This window comes from Drosophila sechellia, chromosome X, assembly GCF_004382195.2.
Source record: "Drosophila sechellia strain sech25 chromosome X, ASM438219v1, whole genome shotgun sequence".
Classification (NCBI taxonomy): Eukaryota; Metazoa; Arthropoda; class Insecta; order Diptera; family Drosophilidae; genus Drosophila; species Drosophila sechellia.
In genome coordinates, this window is record NC_045954.1 from 4,122,678 (window position 1) to 4,144,204 (window position 21,527).

Below are 21,527 nucleotides of genomic sequence, written 5' to 3' on the forward strand. Positions count from 1 at the left end.
ACTGCAAGGGTGGCATTTTTTGCCACTCGACTCACACCCTACAATTTTGTGTGCGGGTGCTACCCGCCACGCACATCGCGGGTACTTACAAACACACAGTATAAATCTGAACATGCAGACAAGACACCCCGTTGTGCGCGCACCCGAATCAATACGGTGCTCTGCGTCGCGGGTGCCGATCACACTCGGTCACATTACCGTTAAACACATGGGTGTTTCCAAAAATACTCGGGTGGTCTCGTAGATAGTCGAGTCACAGACAAGATGCGTAACTCCATACGTTTACACACTATTCTTTCGGCGTGGCTCTAGACTTTGTCAAATACGTTGTATAATATGCCCTTCATCGTATTATTATATATTATTATAATTATATATATTATATTATATATTATTATATTATATATTATTAAAATATATATATATATATATATATATATAATTTAATTATTAATAATAAATAATAAAATTAATTAATTAATAATAATAATAATAAATATTATTATTAATAATTTAAATATAGATTATAGTAAAAATAATAGTAATAGTAATAATGCTAATAGCCGAATCTATGTACATAATGTCACAAAATTCATTTCAAAAATGACTTTATTTAAGAATATTTTTCATTAGAGTATTCAGCCAGCGACGTGTGAAAAATTACAAGGCAATAATTCAAAACGGGTGGCACACATTGAGTCCATCAAAGAGCAAAGACATGAGCACGAAAATTTTCTTGGGTATTCCCTTTTACCCTTCATTTCTTATTCCCGTCACGCTTCCACCCATACAAATTTTAGGCGTACAAAAAATGACCAGAGAACTGCAGCCCCCGTACAAAAAATGACGTGCGGCCGATCGTTGACTGTGCGTCCACTCACCCAAACGGTTATTGCGCAGCAGGCCTCGGGTGGTTTTTTTTACTCGTAACAAAAACACCACGTTGGTAAAACACTCGAGTATTTTGTGTTGCCGCAAGTAGGGTGTCAAAAAACACAGGGGTGCCTAGAGTACCGAGTGTTTATCGGGTGGACGTAGAGTGCCAGTGGCGGGCTGCAGTTCTCTGGTACGTTAACTGCACTTTATTGAACTGCGCAGCAATTTCAATGTAATTGCTGGCCAAAATTGAAGGACAAGGGAGGACGGAGGGGTTAAGGTCGAAAGAAGTACAAAGCATTTAATTGTTGCTGACGGCCAAAGGGAAAATAGAATGAAAATGTATTTGTTTTGGCTCCGCGAATGCTGCACAAATGTTGATAAATGTTCTGTGCAAGCCTTTATTAATGATGCGACTGGAGATTAATGTTCTGCGATGGCGATTCCGATACAACACAGCGTTCAGTCGGGATGCGCCAAATTGCAGTCAAATGCTAGGCCACGGGGCGTATGCGCAATGTGCCGTTGAAGTAGCTGAGCTGATGATGACTATAATTTGTATTTGTATTTGCTTTACTTCCGACAGGATCCGAAGATTCTTGATAAGGTGACGAAGAAGAACGGCACCAATATACCGGAACTGGATAAGCGATCTCTGACGATCTGTTCGAACACGGACTATATCAATATAACATATCACCATGTTATTTGTCCAGATGCGGCAACAGCCAAGGTAAGTCACGTCCTAATAGGCGGGAGCAGGCTAAGTCCGGAAGCGGAAATGACAGGGAGGATCTATTATCTCTTATGTCAGTAATTTGCATTTCCCTATCGCAATTCAGTCCTGCATTCATTGTGTTTTTTAAGTTTTTAAAAACAAATAACCATACGCAGTGGATCTTGCTTCAACTATGGAAGTCTTTGAAGAAGAGTAATGCAATATATAAAAATTAATGCAGAAAAGCAACGAAACTGATATCACTCATTGAAATCACACATTCCCTTTATCGACTCTTCTTTTAGATCTGGCTAGATGGCATACGAAAAATAACCCATAATGTCAAAGCGAACAATATCTGCCCCATGATGTGTCTGCGGAAACAGTAAGTGGGCGTGTTCACTACTTACCTCACCACTTACCTCATCCCCCTACCTCACCACTACCCTTATCACTAACCCCACCTTTAACCCCTTCCTCCCCTCCCCCACCCCTTCCTTAGCACTTGCTGTCTGTCTTTGTTCACATCATTGCAACGGCCTCGGTGCTTCCCTTTCGCCCTGCATCCCATGTGCCCTATGTCCCTTCGCCTTGCCACATTAATTCCACTTGCTGCACCTCACTCGATTACACTGTGTACATAATTGCATCGATTGTTCCGTTCTCTCTGTTCTGCATGCTGTTCCTTTTCTTCTACTTCTTCTTCTTGTTCTCGTTATTGTTGTTGCTGTTTATGTCGTTGTCCTTTACGATTGTCTACTCTCTCTTTCTCCATACATATATGTATATACCACATATATATTTATGTGTACAACTGTCTCACTCGAACAGAGCTGGCAAAAGAACTTGCGTCTCATCACGCATAATAACCGCGCCACGAATGTGTGTCCGCGCGTCAACCTGATGAAGCAGTAAGTACGATCACACTAAAGTAGAATGAAACACCTGTTTAGGCGAATTATGACTCTATGACACTAAGCTAAGATCACATTAATCAGCTGATGAGGAAAGTAAAATTTAAATTACGGTTTTCAGTTCGAATTATTCGTAATCAAAAGTAACTGGTGTCATATAGTCATAAGTAGAAGAGCTCGAGTAAAAGCTATAAAGAGTGCAAATACTACGGTGCTACGGTAAGTAGTTAACAACCTAATCTCGCACACTATCAACTCGTTAAAACATTAGTCGAAAAGACTATTTTCAGCTCTAAATATGCTATAAGCTACTATTGGAATGCCCGATGCTGCTTTATCCTAAACCTGTTATTTCATTCGCTAAATTTGCATTTTATGGAGTGTTGGACTGTCGTTATTAATTTCCTAATTGCTGATTACGTAATTCCGAGAGTACCAATTCGATCCGCCGCCAAGGGACTCGACTCGACATTTCGCCCAATACCATAGTTGTTGATTATCCTATTCCACGGGTGCGTTTCACGTTTAGCACAAAATAAATTCACTTTATTTGCATTTCCTGTTCCGCACAAAATGGGCAGAATGGGAATAAGTACGGGGAGATTCAGTTGGCCTGGGCTGGTGCTCACTTTCCCACCGAAGCCATCATGAATAATTCCAGGAGTGGGTGCGGTGCAGTGTGTGTGGGTGTTCGGTCAAAGGGCTTCATACTTTATGCAGAGCACATTTTGAAAAATAAGGGTATTAAGGGTGTCATAGCATAAACAGCGAAAATAAAGCAATCTTTATTCACAAAGAAACTCAGGATGCGATGTCAAGCGAATGTTGCAGCGCATTTGCGATGGTGATGAAAACATACGAGCAGTACGGTTTAAAGAGGTTTTTATTTTGTAACTCAAATAAAATGTTTTCATATTAATGAGAGGCTTAAGTATATAATTGAAGACGTCTTTAAGTCTCATCGCTCTGCTCTGAAAAAAGCAAGCAGAAATTGTTTTAGTTGAGTTTGAATCAAATGGGCGCCGCAATGAAAATTCCAGCCTCGTCAACCGAAATTGGGTTAAATTGCCCAAAGTTTGCTGGACTCCCTTCCGATAGACAAGTGCAGCGAATGCACTCAATGGCCAATGCTCGCTGGTCAATGGTGGATGGTCCAAGGGGTCCAAGGATGAAAGGTGGGAGCTAAAATGCGGTTCATTGGATATGCGATGCCTTGCGGTGAACTCTCTGCCCAGTCGAGTGTGTTTTTTGGGTTGTTCAATGGGTGTGTTTACGGGTAATGGGTGTGTTGCATCCGGGATCACACACCTGCCAGCGAACAGTGAGAAATATCGATTCGGATTAAGGGTTTATATAAATATATATATATATATATTATTGGTATTGCCTTTGGATCAAACGGGCAGAAAGAGCCGAGGAAATACCTGCTAAAAACTATACTTGATTTTATGCAAATCAGTAAGACTTTCTCTCAGTGTGCAAATGTTTCTGTGGTCTTTCGGGCGGAATGGTAAAAAGTTGCAAGGTGCATTCAACGAACAATCGTGTTAACCGCCGGCGTAGCCAACACCTTGGCCAAATGGGAGGCGGACGAGAGGTGGCTGGAACGTGAGTGGGCGTGGCACGGTAGCAGTTGCACGTTTGTATTGTAAATTAGTTGTCCTAGTTTGCAATTTGTTTCTGATTGCATTATTTATGCGTCATTCGGCGCATACGGCGCATTTTGCAATTACTTGGCCCGAAACCGAAGGATGGGGCCACATTCCACGAATGGATCCCAATTGCAAATTGGACACAAGTGCGAGCGGCCCTCGATTCAATTAGTTATGAGTTCTGTTTTCGGAGCGGTCGTTAATCATCTGCGTAATGGATCGCCTGGAATTGATTGCTAATCAATATTTGATTCGATTACCGGTCAGCTTAGTTCACTAAACAGTCGTTAAATGAAAGTGAAATAGGGAATAGGAATGGCAAGGACCTTTGACGTAGTTTCAAGCCAATTTGATGGCAATTTCCTGCTGCTTTTGGTAAATTCCAAATTGTTATTTACTTACGGTTCGAAGTAGATTTTTAATTACATTTATGAAGACTTGCGTCCAATGCGACATTAAATGCATTTTAATCTCATCACTTCTCTGTTTAATCATTTAATTATAAGATCTTTGCTACTCTAACCACTTTTCCATTTGCAATATCTTATATACAATTCAAATAGTCATTCGTTATATTAATCATTTAAATGTGTAGATAACATAATATGTAGTTTAATTAGGTTTAAATATCTCCAGCTATTTTGAGCCAAGGTATGTACATATGTACCATATATATTTTGAATGTTGTTCTCGCTGTTGTCGTTTTAATTGCATCATCCGAAAACCCCTAAAGCAACTCAGTTTCTTTCCGAGAATAAAGTGCAATTATAACTGATCTGACCTTCTCGAAATTCCTAAACCCAATAATAGTTGGATGCGATTGAGTTACTGCGTAGAGAAGAGTGGCAAAATTCCAGTTAAAACGCTGGCCAAAACCTTCGCATCCGGCAAAACGGAGAAATTGGTGTACACGTGCATAAAGGATGCCGGTCTGCCCGATGATAAAAACGCAACGATGACCAAGGAGCAGTTCACCTTCGACAAGTTCTACGCCTTGTACCACAAGGTGTGTCCCCGAAACGACATTGAGGAGCTCTTCACCTCCATGTAAGTAGAAGGCGCTGACCTCTAAAACATAATCGTAATCACTTGTTATTATTTACTCTTCTTTTCAGCACAAAGGGCAAGCAGGACTTCATCAGCTTGGAGCAATTTATCCAGTTCATGAACGACAAACAGCGCGATCCGCGGATGAACGAAATCCTGTACCCTCTCTACGAGGAGAAACGCTGCACGGAGATCATCAACGACTACGAGCTAGATGAGGAGAAAAAGAAGAACGGTAAGAGCTCCTAGTTCTATTGGGAAATGTATATGTAAAGATTTCAATTTCGATTCCAACTCAGTTCAAATGTCGCTGGACGGATTTAAGCGCTACCTAATGTCCGACGAAAACGCACCCGTATTCCTGGACCGGCTGGATTTCTACATGGAAATGGATCAGCCACTGGCCCATTACTATATCAACAGCTCGCATAACACCTACCTATCTGGTCGTCAGATCGGCGGCAAAAGTTCCGTGGAAATGTACCGCCAGACACTCTTGGCAGGCTGTCGCTGCGTGGAGCTGGATTGCTGGAACGGAAAGGGTGAGGACGAGGAGCCCATCGTCACCCACGGCCACGCCTACTGCACCGAAATCCTCTTTAAGGTAACCCTCTAGTCTCTCAACTGCTGCAAAAGTTCAACAATCACTACGAGAGAACGAGTTCAATTGGTAGAATGAGCTTTTAATTGAAACATTAATCATTTCGCATGTAATGTCAGCATTCTCAATGGTCCAAGTGCATCTAATATGCACAGTCCGTTTGGGAATACGACTGCATTGTTTGGAAACTTTGCGGTGGTAAACAAATTACATGCAGATTTGTACAAACTATAGTTCCGAGAATAATTTGGTTTGAGTTAACTGTATAGTTTGCAAAGCAAATTAGGAAATGCATGTTGAGTACATACATAAAGGATAAGCTTTTATAAATTGAGGCTTGTAAGGAATTAAATATAATGAATATGTTTTTTCCCACATTCCTTGCAGGATTGCATCCAGGCTATTGCGGATTGCGCCTTCGTGTCCTCCGAGTATCCGGTAATCCTGTCCTTCGAAAACCACTGCAACCGCGCCCAGCAATACAAGTTGGCCAAATACTGTGATGACTTCTTTGGCGATCTACTGCTGAAGGAGCCGCTACCAGATCATCCGGTAAGTGGCGATAGTCCAAACCAATGTGCATCATATTGCTAATCCCGATTGCATACCGATTTAGCTGGATCCGGGCCTTCCGTTGCCGCCACCCTGCAAACTGAAGCGTAAGATCCTCATCAAGAACAAGCGAATGAAGCCAGAAGTGGAAAAGGTCGAGCTGGAGCTCTGGCTGAAGGGCGAACTCAAGACGGATGACGATCCGGAAGAGGACGCCAGTGCGGGCAAGCCGCCAGAGGCAGCCGCCGCCCCCGCACCCGCCCCGGAAGCAGCCGCCGCCGTCGAAGGAGCGGCCGAGGGTGGCGGAGGAGCGGAGGCCGAAGCCGCCGCTGCCAACTACAGCGGCTCCACAACTAACGTGCATCCGTGGCTCTCCTCCATGGTCAATTACGCGCAGCCCATCAAGTTCCAGGGCTTCGACAAGGCAATCGGTATGTACCAGCATACCAACAAGACATTTACTGAAATGTTGCTTAAATATATATGTAATTTCAATACATTCCATTATTAATGCATATTAATTTGTGTCCTACCCACAGAAAAAAACATTGCCCACAACATGTCCTCGTTTGCGGAATCGGCGGGCATGAACTACTTGAAGCAGAGCTCCATCGACTTTGTCAATTACAACAAGCGTCAGATGTCGCGTATTTATCCCAAGGGCACACGAGCGGACTCCTCAAACTATATGCCGCAGGTGTTCTGGAACGCCGGCTGCCAGATGGTCTCACTCAACTTCCAGAGCTCCGATTTACCCATGCAACTCAACCAGGGCAAGTTTGAGTATAACGGCGGCTGTGGCTATCTACTGAAACCGGATTTCATGCGTCGAGCCGACAAGGATTTTGATCCGTTTGCGGATGCGCCGGTGGACGGCGTGATTGCGGCCCAGTGTTCCGTGAAGGTGATTGCCGGCCAATTCTTGTCCGACAAGAAAGTGGGCACCTATGTGGAGGTGGACATGTTTGGATTGCCCTCGGACACGGTGAAGAAGGAGTTTCGCACGCGTTTGGTCGCCAATAATGGCCTGAATCCAGTTTACAATGAGGATCCCTTTGTGTTCCGCAAAGTGGTCCTTCCGGACTTGGCTGTGCTAAGATTTGGCGTTTATGAGGAAAGCGGAAAGATTCTGGGTCAACGTATTCTGCCGCTGGACGGTCTACAGGCTGGCTATCGGCATGTTTCCCTGCGCACGGAGGCTAACTTCCCCATGTCGTTGCCCATGTTGTTCGTGAATATCGAGCTAAAGATCTACGTACCTGACGGCTTTGAGGACTTCATGGCCATGTTGTCGGATCCGCGAGGATTCGCCGGTGCCGCTAAGCAGCAAAACGAACAGATGAAGGCGCTTGGCATTGAAGAGCAGAGCGGCGGTGCCGCCCGAGATGCTGGCAAGGCCAAAGAGGAGGAAAAGAAGGAGCCACCACTAGTCTTTGAGCCCGTCACGTTGGAATCTCTGCGCCAGGAGAAAGGCTTCCAAAAGGTAGGCAAAAAGCAAATCAAGGAGCTCGACACCCTGCGCAAGAAGCACGCTAAAGAGCGCACCTCGGTGCAAAAGACCCAGAATGCAGCCATCGACAAGTTGATCAAGGGCAAGAGCAAAGACGACATTCGCAACGATGCCAACATCAAGAACTCGATCAATGACCAGACCAAACAGTGGACCGACATGATCGCCAGGCACCGTAAGGAGGAATGGGACATGCTGCGCCAACATGTCCAGGACTCGCAGGACGCCATGAAGGCACTAATGCTCACCGTTCAGGCGGCGCAGATCAAGCAGCTGGAAGATCGTCATGCCAGGTGAGATAACTATCACACAACGACAACGCATTCTAAACAAGTACCCATAATATTTGATGCGCAGGGACATCAAGGATCTGAATGCCAAGCAAGCAAAGATGTCGGCGGATACCGCCAAGGAGGTACAGAACGACAAGACCTTGAAGACCAAGAACGAGAAGGATCGTCGGCTGCGTGAGAAGCGCCAGAACAATGTGAAGCGCTTCATGGAGGAAAAGAAGGTTAGTTCTGTTCTATTCTTAATAACTCAACTGAATCTTATATATATGGATTTATTTGCTTACAGCAAATCGGCGTTAAGCAGGGCCGTGCGATGGAGAAACTAAAGTTGGCGCATTCGAAGCAGGTCGAGGAATTCAGTACCGACGTGCAAAAGGTACTGAACGAAACTCGGCCGCAGACCGACACTATAACCAGTATTGAGACTGTACTTTAGACAACCACACCTGTACAGCTAGAAAGCGATAAACCGTAAACGATAAACGTTATAATCTATAACCTAACGACATAATATGATTCAAAAACGAAACAGAAAACCCGAAACTGAAACCAAAGTGAAGATATGCATCCCAGATACGATTGTAGTTGCTGTAGCCCCTTAATTTTCGATCGAGAGAGAGTGAGAGAGAGAGAGATTATCGACTGGGGATGCATCTTCCGATAAACGATAAACATTAACCGATCAAAAACGAAAACCCAACCTAACCGAACCCATCCGTACTAACCTGAAACGTAATCGATCAGTCTGTAGCTGCTAATCTTTCACACTAACTGCTAAGATGTAATTATCTACTGTTTCCTATATATGTATTATATATTTATTGGTACATGTTCATTTTGTTTATTCATCGTGTGTTCTACTTTTACCTAGTTTTCGACTTGTTCAGATAATTTTGGAGCACGGTTTCGCGATCGTATTAAAAATGAGATCTCGTTTTTCTTTTATGTGGTTCCTTTTTTTGCCTTGCTTTTAAACATCTTTTTGAATTACTTTGTTGGCCGAATACTTTTGATTTGAAAATAGTCCCACGTTAATACTGAGTTGGCTTAACAATTTTTATTTATTTTTGCTTTTCTGTGCTTTTTCATCATTTTTGTGTGCTCGTGTCAAAATCACTATATCCCTAAATCTTCTGTCTTAAGACTCTTTTTTTTTCACCAATAATTATAAGTGTTATATGATTCTTGGCTTGAATCCCATAATCCGTAATACCAAGCTCGCGGATCTACTATCGAACTACCTTATGGGCCTCTCTCTCCCTCTCTCTTTCTCTCTCTGTCACTTTCACTCTCTAAATCTGTCTCTGTCTGAAAACCCAATCTGTCACGTACCCTTACATTAACCGCCTAGTCATTTATTGTTTGCTGTGTCGCCCCAAATCGCAAATGGCAAAGTAATTGAGAAAAACTAAATGGATATTCTATATTTTCTCTTGCTCTTTCTCTCTCCCTATCTCTCTCTCTCTCTCTCTCTCTCTCTGTCTCTTTCTAACACACATACTCATATGCCCATTGTCTCTCTTTCAATTTAAACCACCAAAAATCACACAATTTGTTTACTTTTGCAATATGTTTTGTATTTGCTGTCTCACACGCTGCCGTCTGTCAACCAAAATCCAACTGCCGCTTCAAAAACAAGCTTATGGACATGTACAAAATCGAGGAGGAGGCGTATAAGACGCAAGGAAAAACGGAATTTTATGCCTAAGATTCCCAGATCAATGGTCAAAAACGGGAAAGAGCACCGCGATACCAAACAGAATAAAAAAAAAACACAAAAAAAAAAAAAAACAAAAAAAAAATGCTGATTTAGCTGAAGATGCTAACATATATACTTTTCCTTATAAACTACATTACACACCCATCACTCGAAAACACACACTCGCCCACATCTTGAAAACGTAACTTAACTTACAAATATTTATGTATATGTTTTATGGCGGAAGCATAAGCTTATATTCTTAATACCTAGAATTCAAAAACACTTTGTGCTTTATATTTATTTAAGATTCTGATGAAGATAAAAGAATAAGGAAAAAATGAGTCAATGAGGAGGTCACGCAGTAATGTGTGCAGTTTATGGGGACTTGCTCCTCTCGAATTGATTGTAATTTATTTTGAAAAACATAAAAAAAAAAACAACCAATGAAAAATAAAGGATACCAAAATCTTGTAAGGTATTTTGTGCTAACAACACAATAAAAACGGTACACCGATAAGTATAGACCACACACAGTGCGTTTCGCAACTAAAAGAACTATATTTTTGTTCTTTGATCGGTGAACAGTTCGCACTGTACACAATCATATATGTATACATAACACCAACCTAACATCCTGCCCCATATGTTTCAAGTGAACAACTTACATGAGTTTCCGATTCTCCACCTAATAGCTTAGCCAATTAACTAACCAGTAAGCCGAAGCCATCAATTAACCAGTTAAGCAATCCAAGGCGCCCACAATTAACCGGACAAACAACCCCAGAAATGTTTATGTAATTCGGAAAAAATATAGTAAGAGCTTGGGGTCTTTTGAAGAGCATTTATTTTGCAAAAACTTCAGAGGAATACCCTTTCACACGTCGTATATAATATAAATATAAATACCAATGTATTAAATGTGTAATTCAGACAAAGAAACACCCCTACCGGCAGTTATATATGCACAACACGCTCACTTACACCTACCACACACGAAAGAAATAATAATTTCGGAATTATTAAAAACGAAATGGTTTACTTACATAAAATGTACATTTTCATCCGCTGTGTATTAGTTCCGATCTTATTTCCAAATTAAAAACCCGAACGAGATAAAGATATTGCGATTGTGTACTACCAGAAAAAGTAGCCAAAAATATATACATATATACACACACGGAACAAAAAATACATATGTAGATCTAGTAAATATTATACCAAAGTAAGAGACAAATATAACAACTTAAGATAGATTCTGTTTGAATTGTCAAAAGCGTTTATGTTGCAGTCAAAATTTGCTGTTTGCATGTATTGTAGTTGTTGCAAAGCCAAACGAAAAAATTAACAAAGAAAAAGAAACCGAAAATGTAGAAAATTAATTGAACGAAACTAAGGCAAGGATGCAAAGAAAGAATGTAATTTCCCATTTGAATTGAATTTAAACTTAAATATGTGCTCTAAAGATCGAAAACGGAGAAGCGTTTACACTGTGCTATTAACGAATCGAAAACATTTAGTTAACTCATACAAGGTAACTGTACTAAATTATGTACAATATTTAACCAACGCCTACGACTATGTATTTAGAGAATTGATCGAGTTTTATGAATGTGATAAGCGGTTACATTTTATTACACGAACGCGAGAAAAAGCGAATGCCAACTACCCTTTATCTCCAATACTTTCGCCTTTGCCAACACTGTCTTATTACCATTTCTCCCCAAGGGCACGAGTTGAAGGTTGGATGGAGGAAAACGATTGCAAAGCTTTGTATGATATGTAATATAATGTGCCAATCCCAATGTTAACCAAAAACTAAAAAAGAGAAACGAACATTGTCTAACTGAGATCGCAACTAATTTATTTATTCGCTCGTATAATGTATACATTAGATAGAGGCCTAGCCTCTTAGTCGAAAAGCCCTCAAATTTGGCACACTTATAACACACAAAAATTATTGGCGCGGGTAAAAACTATTCCGGTACATACTTCAAGGACTTGTTCCTTTTTTCCCAAGTTGTTGTTTCAATAATTGAAGGTACTACATCTACTACGAATATAATTCATACATTGGCTTCTGAAGAGCACTATTAGTGAAGGTTTTTTTCAAAGGCAAGTGGACTTTTCCCTAAAACCAAAGAAAGCGTATAACGAAAACGAACAACATTGTTGCCATATAAAACCAAACTGAATCACTCGAGGTCAATTTAAGAAACTTTACCCCGCCAATTGACGGATTCTCTACACTTAGTAATGTGTCAATTTTTTTGTTTATTTTATATATATATATATATATATTTTTTTTTTTTTTTTTTTTTTTTGTTATTTTGTAATCTTAATAAGTTGTAGTCTTTAATGAAGCGCTAGAGCAAAAATGTTACAGGATATGCACGATGGTGTAACCCATACACTTGGGGCCACCCTGTTGTAGTTTGTACTTCTGTGAGAGCAAAAACACAGATTATTATTATGAATAGCGATAGCAAGCGAGGCAGATAACTCGCGGATGTATCTACTATCTACGTATTTATTGATTATGTTTTTGCGAACAAACAAACAATGTGAAATGAATAGTTTAAAGAGGTCGCGAGACCAAAAGGTTCTTGTCGATGAAATTAACTTATATTAAAAATGCTGCGTATGAACTTATGATTATATACTATGAACTCTATATATTAAACTATTATGATTACCATTATTATCTTTATTATGATTATTATTACGATTGTTCCGATATCGAATAACTTTAATTGCAATAAATCCTATTCCAAAGCGACTCTAGAGATTTTCCCTAGATTTCTCCTTTTAAGTTGGATTTTCAAAACACTTACTCTTATATGTAAGCCATTATTTATGGCCAGCACTAAGCTTACTTTATATTTTAGTTTTAGCCTCATATCACCGCTGTCCCGAGAGATGTGCTATTATTTGAATCCGACAATTCGGCCCCTGCAAAAAATAGTTTAGTTTAGTATCCTATCAAGTTTTAAGATGTTGCGAACTTTCGCGAAAAACCAAATGAGCCCAAATGTTAGAACAGCCTCACACACTAAGCATCATACATATATCCAATCCAATATATACAGATACAGAAACGGATTCTCTATTGCTAAGATTCTAGCCTGATTGCGTTTGTTGATTTAACGGAACAAGCTGAGAACATAAAGCATACTAGTTAATGGACATTTAATAAAAATCAATACGAAAATCCTTTGGGTTGCAACAAAGATTGTAAAAAAACAAAAGATTTAACAACTAAGAAGTTACTGGGTGTTTTGGTGGTTATTGGAAATAAATCTTAAAATGAAATTCGCCTATTTTTGTCTTTTAAAGTTGTTTACTTAACCATTCTCTTTTATAAAAATCAAACAAAGAAGGATGGATAAATATATACAAATTTATATTTCTTTTTTCCGGGGTATGCGATTATGCCATCTTATTCCTGAAAGTATCACTGACGACTGGTGTATCAAAAACAGTATATTAGGAATACTCACAGGGGCGTACATATATGGTTGTGTTAAAAAAAATTCACAATTTTTTTTGCAGCTGTAAAACAATTAAGTTCAAGGACAAATAACAATAAATTGATGTATAAAAATAATCTACTTGATATTTGTCCAAGATCTAGCATGATTTCGTTTTTTAACTTGATATATTCGTTCCCTTTCATTCAGAAATATTTGTATGCGGCTGTACCATCTGGAAGTATCACTAACGATCACTCTTTTCAGAACTGAAATCAATCTTAGATTAATGGATTGATTTGATGATGGATAGGGATATGTTTATACTTATTTTTGCAGCGTTATGCCATCCTTATCTCGAAAGTATTCCCAAGGTTTGTGTAATAATAACAGACTATTAGGAACACTGTCCAGGATATGAATGGTAATAATTTGTAATATTCTTAATATTTGTAAAAAATTTCACAATTTTTCTTGCAGCTCTAAAACCATTAAGCTCAAGAACGAATATCCTGTATTTGATGTAAAAAAGCAATTTACATGATATTTGTTCTTGATCTAGCATGATTTCGTTTTTTAACTTCATACATTCGTTCTTTTTTATTTAAACATATTTTTTATGCCATCTTATTCCTGAAAGTATCACTGACGACTGGTGTATCAAAAACAGTATATTAGGAATACTAGGTTGTGTTAAAAAAAATTCACAATTTTTTTTGCAGCTGTAAAACAATTAAGTTCAAGGACAAATAACAATAAATTGATGTATAAAAATAATCTACTTGATATTTGTCCAAGATCTAGCATGATTTCGTTTTTTAACTTGATATATTCGTTCCCTTTCATTCAGAAATATTTGTATGCGGCTGTACTATCTGGAAGTATCACTAACGATCACTCTTTTCAGAACTGAAATCAATCTTAGATTAATGGATTGATTTGATGATGGATAGGGATATGTTTATACTTATTTTTGCAGCGTTATGCCATCCTTATCTCGAAAGTATTCCCAAGGTTTGTGTAATAATAACAGACTATTAGGAACACTGTCCAGGATATGAATGGTAATAATTTGTAATATTCTTAATATTTGTAAAAAATTTCACAATTTTTCTTGCAGCTCTATAACCATTAAGCTCAAGAACGAATATCCTGTATTTTATGTAAAAAAGCAATTTACATGATATTTGTTCTTGATCTAGCATGATTTCGTTTTTTAACTTCATACATTCGTTCTTTTTTATTTAAACATATTTTTTATGCCATCTTATTCCTGAAAGTATCACTGACGACTGGTGTATCAAAAACAGTATATTAGGAATACTCACAGGGGCGTACATATATGGTTGTGTTAAAAAAAATTCACAATTTTTTTTGCAGCTGTAAAACAATTAAGTTCAAGGACAAATAACAATAAATTGATGTATAAAAATAATCTACTTGATATTTGTCCAAGATCTAGCATGATTTCGTTTTTTAACTTGATATATTCGTTCCCTTTCATTCAGAAATATTTGTATGCGGCTGTACCATCTGGAAGTATCACTAACGATCACTCTTTTCAGAACTGAAATCAATCTTAGATTAATGGATTGATTTGATGATGGATAGGGATATGTTTATACTTATTTTTGCAGCGTTATGCCATCCTTATCTCGAAAGTATTCCCAAGGTTTGTGTAATAATAACAGACTATTAGGAACACTGTCCAGGATATGAATGGTAATAATTTGTAATATTCTTAATATTTGTAAAAAATTTCACAATTTTTCTTGCAGCTCTATAACCATTAAGCTCAAGAACGAATATCCTGTATTTTATGTAAAAAAGCAATTTACATGATATTTGTTCTTGATCTAGCATGATTTCGTTTTTTAACTTCATACATTCGTTCTTTTTTATTTAAACATATTTTTTAGGCACCTTTAACTGACTTTAGGAAAATAAAAACTTGTTAAAAGTTGACTATATAAAATCTATGAATTCTGCTATGCGTATTTTATAATTCCCACTCGTATTATAATAATCTTCACAATTTTGGTTGCAGCACTAAAACCATTTGGTTCATGGAAAAAAAACACAGTGATTGATGTATAAAAACAATCAATAAGAAATTTTTTCCAAGGACCAGCATGGCTTTATTTTTATACCACAAAGATTTGTTTGTCATACTTGACCAACGCGTGGTTATATATTGTTGATTGATTAAGTAAAAAAAAAATAATAATTATCAAATGTTAATGATTGCGATTAACAACACTTTTTTACTTTTAGAAAGTCCTATTAGATTTAAGAGATGGTCAATATGTACATGTCAGTTTATTGTGTAGTTTAGCGAAACCTTTTTTTCTCATATTGTTAGGCAACTAATAAACGAATTTAGGGAAATAAAAACTCGTTCGGAATGGGCACCGAAAAATTAATGAATATTACTAATAATTCATCGATGCGACGACACATGATGTAATGTTTAAAACCTTAGAGGAAACTAGTTTTCGTAATCAAACTAGATTCCTTTAAAGCCAAAGCAAGAGATCACATTGGTTTTTAACACAAGGATACAGCGCGCGGAATTATACTATTAATAATTACTCTTCAAGTTACCCAAGTTTCACACCATGGATCGAGTCTCCGCTAACCGCCTACCGATAATCATCGATGTTTCGACCCATCTCTAACCCCAGTCGCATCTGGTCACTCTATCGCTGTGTTGTTATTGTGCCGAAAGCCAATTTACCAATCGAAAGCACAATATAGCGTATATAAATAGTGCCCTCCAGTGAATCCGGTGACCTGCAGTAGGAACCGGGTTAGTCCCATGAGGTTGTGATAAACACATACTTAACGTTTGCGCCGGTGAGCAAGATGTGGAAACTGCTGCAGCGTTCGGGGAATGCAGTTTCTGTATTTCCCAGACGGAGGTATTCACCTGACCTTTCGGATGCAGTGCGCCTATCTAGTAGCCAGATGGATTCGGCTGATGAACGGGTCCTGCGGAAGCGGAAGTTTCAGCCGCAACAGGCGGCGGATCTCAGCGAGGAACTGGCCGGTCAGCTGCCCGTCAAATCCCGGGTGGTCATCTGTGGCGGCGGCATCACCGGCGCCTCGGTGGCCTATCACCTCGGACTGAGGGGATGGGGTGGCGAAACGCTGCTCGTGGAGCAGGATCGCGTCGGTGGCGAGCTGCCCTGGACCGCCTGCGGATTGGCGGGTCGCTTCGAACCTAGCTACACGGAACTCAAGCTGGCCGAGTACTCCATAGATTTGATCAAGCGACTGGCGGAGAACGGGTTGCCCACGGGATGGCGGCCAGTGGGTAGCTTGAATCTGGCCCGAAGTTGGGACCGCATGACCGCTTTTAATCGCATGAAATCGCAGGCCCTGGCGTGGGGAATGCATTGTGAAATCCTTTCGCCAGAGCAGTGCGCCCAGCACTGTGAACTGCTCTCCTTGGACGGCATCGAAGGTGGCCTTTGGATACCTGAAGACGGGGTCTGTGATCCGCAACTCGTTTGCCAGGCCTACATGACCGAGGCCCAGAGATTGGGAGTCCGCATAGTCGAACACTGTGCCATCAAGAAGATCCACAGCGAGCATGGCAAGGTGAGGAGTGTGGAGACGACCGCTGGCGATGTGGAGTGCGAGTACTTTGTGAACTGCACGGGCTTCTGGGCACGCGAGGTGGGCACTTTGTCCAAGCCGGTGGTTAAAGTGCCGCTCAAGGCGGTGGAGCACCACTATCTGCACACGAAACCCATCGAGGGGCTCAGTCCGGACACGCCCTTCGTCAGGGATTTCGATGGACGCATCTTCTTTCGAGAGTGTGAAGGTCACATTCTCGCAGGCGGCTTCGAGCGCGAGGCGAAGATGGTGTACGAAGATGGAGTGATTCCCCTGTCGCAGACAGCTCGCCAACATCCGCCGGATTGGGATCATTTTCACGAGCTGCTCGATGCCCTGTTGCTGAGGGTTCCCTCCTTTAGAGATGCCACGTTGGATAGGCTCACAAACTCGCTGCAGGTATTCTCTCCCGACTGCAAGTGGATCCTAGGGGAAGCACCTGAAATCCAAAATTACTATGTAGCCGCTGGCAACAAGACAATGGGTGTGTCGGCATCCGGAGGCATTGGACGCGTCCTCACCGATCTAATAACCAAGGGCTCTACTTACCTCGACCTGCACATCCTGGACATCAGCCGGTTTCTGGGGCTGCACAATAACCGAAAGTTCCTGCGAGATCGCTGCAAGGAGGCGCCGGGCAAGCACTTCGAAATCAACTACCCCTTCGAGGAGTTTCAGACCGGTAGGAACCTGCGCATGTCGCCCATCTACCCGCAACTTAAGGAGGCGGGCGCAGTTTTTGGTCAGTCGATGGGCTACGAGCGACCCAACTACTTCGATCCGCAGGACAAGCACGGTACGTTTATGTTTCTAGGTTTTTGATCACATCTATTGTCGATTATTGAGGTGTTCATATGATACAAATGAATGCGCCATTCACAGATAAATACGCTCGAATCGTACATCACAAGTAATTCCTCATCCGCCAGCGAGTTGAATGTTTACAATAACTAGATAATACCTAACGAACTCATGAATGACTGAAAATCATATGTTCGAAAGGTATTACTAAATTACTGCAACATATCATATGCAAAGCAATGAAGTAGATAGTAGAAGCCATTCACATTCACTCACCGAGTTGACGACTCATTCCTTCTTCTCCGGCTTGATTCTATATTTCAGATGAGTTCGGGTTGCCGCGCTTTCGTATTGCCCAAACACGCACCTTTGGAAAGCCGCCGTGGTTCGATCATGTGGCCTCAGAATACCGGGCTTGCAGGGAACGCATTGGCATAGCAGACTACAGCTCCTTCACCAAATACGACTTTTGGTCGAAGGGAAACGAGGTGGTAGACCTACTGCAGTACCTCTGCTCCAACGACGTGGACGTGGCCGTCGGCTCCATCATCCACACGGGCATGCAGAATCCCAATGGGGGCTATGAGAACGACTGCTCCTTGGCACGCCTCTCCGAGCGGCAGTAAGTAGCCTGCCCATCCAGCTCAACATGGCCAGTGAGACGCTCATTCGCTATTTCAGCTACATGATGATTGCACCCACCATTCAGCAAACGCGCTCCATGTGCTGGATTCGCAAACACATGCCCAATCACCTAAGGGCCAAGGTGAACGTTGCAGATGTGACCTCCATGTACACGGCCATCTGCATCCTAGGACCCTACTCCCGTATCCTGCTGTCAGAGCTCACCGACACCGATCTCACGCCCAAAAGCTTTCCCTTCTTTACCTATAAGGTGAGAGATCCCGAGAGTCATGCTTATTAATATTAATTATTTTTAATCTAACCTAATCTTTACCAGGAATTGGATGTGGGATTGGCCGACGGCATCCGAGTGCTAAACATTACCCACACGGGTGAATTGGGCTATGTCCTTTATATTCCCAACGAATACGCCTTGCATGTGTACTCGCGTCTGTATCAGGCGGGCCAAAAGTTCAACATACAGCATGCAGGTGAGTCGCTGAAAAGAGAACTAACTACTCGGCTTCATTACTTGAACTACCTATTTGCCCATTTTAGGTTACTACGCCACCCGCGCCTTGCGCATTGAAAAGTTCTATGCCTTTTGGGGACAGGATCTGGACACCTTTACCACGCCGCTGGAGTGCGGACGCAGCTGGCGCGTCAAGTTCAATGTGGGTTAACAGCCAAAGAATAGTCACTTAATACCGAAAAGTTATATGCCATACATATTGTCTTTGCAGAAACCCATCGACTTTATTGGCCGCAATGCGCTGCTGAAACAGCGCGAGGAGGGCGTTAAGCGAATGTATGTGCAGCTCTTGCTGAACGACCACGATCACGAGGTGGACATGTGGTGCTGGGGCGGCGAGCCCATCTATCGCGACGGTGTCTACGTGGGTATGACCACCACCACCGGCTATGGGTACACGTTCGAGAAGCAGGTCTGCCTGGGCTTCGTGCGAAACTTCGACGACGAGGGACGGGAGCTGCCGGTGACCAATGAGTACGTGCTGTCCGGCCACTACGAGGTGGAGGTGGCCGGCGTGCGCTTCGAGGCCAAGGTCAATCTACACTCGCCGAATCTGCCCACCAAGTTCCCGGATCGGGAACGCGAGGCCTACCAAGCCACACGCGACAAGCCGGACCAGGCGGATCTTCTATCGTATGGCGGTGTGACCACAGTCAAAGGCACCGGAATACCAACGGATGGGCACGGACTGTAGGGATCGACGGAGCTGGCTCCCGACCAATATCATCTGCCATCTGGACATGCCAAGCAATGAAGCACTACGTTCATTTCTGGTTCAACTCGAGAGTCTCAAAAGCAAAGCGATATTATTCAACATATTATACGATAGGGAATCGACCGAATATGAGATAGGCAAATGGCTGATTACAACCAAGAGGTTAGACTGCTTAACTTGGAAGGAACCCAAATGTGGTGGAATGTTGAGTAAGTCAGGTGGGTTTGATGTGGTCAACTGGATATTTGCAAAAGGTTTTTTTGTTCAATTTCAATTTGTTATTTGAGACAATTTTAACAACTTCTGTTAGATAACTATTATAAAATCGTATTCGTTAAAGCATCGAAGCCTAAGTACCAAAATGCCAGATCTGGTTAACTTTCGGGTGATTTTGATTGTTTGTCAAAAGTGGTGTCAATTAAACGTGTATGTACAATAAGCTTCACATGCGATGTATATATAAGATAAAATCTTCCGTGATATTGGAATAATTGAGGTTTTGCACATTGTTAAAAAAATGACACAAAAAGGTTACACATTTTGCTCATGAAGAAAAATAATAAATAATAAATGTGTTAATGAATATATGAGCTAAAAACTAATAGAAAATATTTCTGAGCAGTTTTTTAAGACAGTTTTGATTAATCTTTTTTTTTTACTAACCCAGACGATTGACTTTGTAATTAATGGTGTGCTACTGTGTGAATCACACCTCATATTATAATTATATTGTACTATATTTATACAAATACATTTACTGTTTACAAATGCCTTATAAGATGTTGATCACCCAAAGCTGCCAAAAAGTTGAGCAGCTGTTTGTTGCTCGGGGTGTATTGGTTTTTCGCTGGGTTCTCGGTTTTTGGCCAAGACAGTCAGGCAGGCATGTGCTAATGCCCAGAAAACTCTTGTCCCAAGATTGCAGCACATGTTTTGGGCTTCGGGCTTGGCTTGGTTTGCTTTTGCTTTGCTAGCAAAGTTTGCTTCCCCAAAAATGCAGATTCAGAATTACGGCTACTGGTGGTCGGTGTCTGTTGTTCCAACCCCAAAGCTCCCCACTACCCCCTCCTACTGCACCCTGTCTGTTTGGCCTGGAGTCACTTTTGGCCACGCTTGGCTAACTCTTCTGGCCAAGTTCTCCGCTTCTCTGTTTCTCGGTCTCCATTCTCCATTCCCGCCAGTTGTGTAGGATTACAAACTATCTTTTTGTTAGTAATTAGCTGCACACGATAAACGTGACATTATTATTGTTGCCAGGCAGTTGGGCAAAAGTTTGGCTCTGATCTGAGACTGGAAACCCTACCCCCCTGTCCACTATCGCTCTTGGACCATTTGTTGGATTTGTTGGCCCGGCTTTCTTCGGCTGTGGCCCATTTAAATTTTGCGAGGATGAGGATGTGAATGTAGTAGATGAGGACGAGGAGCTGGGCTCGCCGGGCCGTTTTACAAATGAGCATTTGTTAAATCAAAAATTCAAGTGGCAACGCCGCACTCCAATGGCGCCAGCCATCCAGCTCTTCGTCATCCGCAACCACATCCCAGCCAGAAATGATCAATTTTGAGACCCCCCACCCCACCCTTGGCAGCAAAATGTACTCACCGTCTGTCTGGTGGCTCCTCCTTCGGGTCGTGTAATTTATGCCCATTTATTGTGTGGTCGCTCCTACCGTCTTGCCTTTGCCTGTGGTTTCTGCGGAGAGCAATCACTGAATTTGCATACAAATGTCCCATCTCCATGGCATCCCAGCCCGGCGTGGACTCCTGATTCTGATTCCGATTGAGAATCAGATTTTGATTTCGGTTGCCATCGTCTTCGCAATTCTTGCACCGCGTGTCTAGGGTCAATTTCAATTTGTGGTCTGAAAAATGGAAACCGTAGACATGAGACTCTATTGTGGGCTA

At 41.5% G+C, this 21,527-nt stretch overlaps 2 protein-coding genes across 4 annotated transcripts in view; both read left to right on the plus strand.

Annotated features, from left to right (window-relative positions):
• LOC6612511 (1-phosphatidylinositol 4,5-bisphosphate phosphodiesterase) overlaps nt 1–11,118 on the plus strand; it is a 41,746-nt gene extending 30,628 nt beyond the window's left edge. For 2 of the 3 annotated variants that reach the window (XM_032726232.1, XM_002036983.2), the window contains 11 exons: nt 1,463–1,609; nt 1,900–1,979; nt 4,971–5,207; nt 5,276–5,442; nt 5,507–5,811; nt 6,196–6,360; nt 6,425–6,791; nt 6,900–8,163; nt 8,228–8,384; nt 8,450–8,539; nt 9,803–11,118. In XM_032726232.1, the coding sequence (XP_032582123.1) occupies nt 1,463–1,609; nt 1,900–1,979; nt 4,971–5,207; nt 5,276–5,442; nt 5,507–5,811; nt 6,196–6,360; nt 6,425–6,791; nt 6,900–8,163; nt 8,228–8,384; nt 8,450–8,539; nt 9,803–9,871 (3,048 nt within the window). In that variant the 3' untranslated portion in view covers nt 9,872–11,118. Of the gene's footprint in view, nt 1–1,462; nt 1,610–1,899; nt 1,980–2,425; nt 2,506–4,970; nt 5,208–5,275; nt 5,443–5,506; nt 5,812–6,195; nt 6,361–6,424; nt 6,792–6,899; nt 8,164–8,227; nt 8,385–8,449; nt 8,540–9,802 lie in introns of all 3 variants that reach the window. The other variant, XM_032726234.1, reaches the window with a different exon arrangement.
• A 4,913-nt stretch (nt 11,119–16,031) lies between these two features.
• Nucleotides 16,032–20,376, plus strand: LOC6612510 (pyruvate dehydrogenase phosphatase regulatory subunit, mitochondrial). The gene is made up of 6 exons (XM_032726235.1): nt 16,032–17,749; nt 18,079–18,376; nt 18,436–18,649; nt 18,716–18,869; nt 18,937–19,052; nt 19,122–20,376. The coding sequence occupies exons 1-6, from the start codon at nt 16,198–16,200 to the stop codon at nt 19,602–19,604; spliced, it is 2,817 nt and encodes a 938-aa protein (XP_032582126.1). The 5' UTR covers nt 16,032–16,197; the 3' UTR covers nt 19,605–20,376.
• The last annotated feature ends 1,151 nt before the right edge of the window (nt 20,377–21,527 follow it).

Coding starts and splice junctions, on each gene's coding strand:
- LOC6612510 (XM_032726235.1), top strand. CDS start 16,198: ATGTGGAAACTGCTGCAGCGTTCGGGGAATGCAGTTTCTGTATTTCCC. Junction 18,377..18,435: donor GCACGCCTCTCCGAGCGGCA/GTAAGTAGCCTG, acceptor TCGCTATTTCAG/CTACATGATGATTGCACCCA. Junction 18,650..18,715: donor TTCCCTTCTTTACCTATAAG/GTGAGAGATCCC, acceptor AATCTTTACCAG/GAATTGGATGTGGGATTGGC.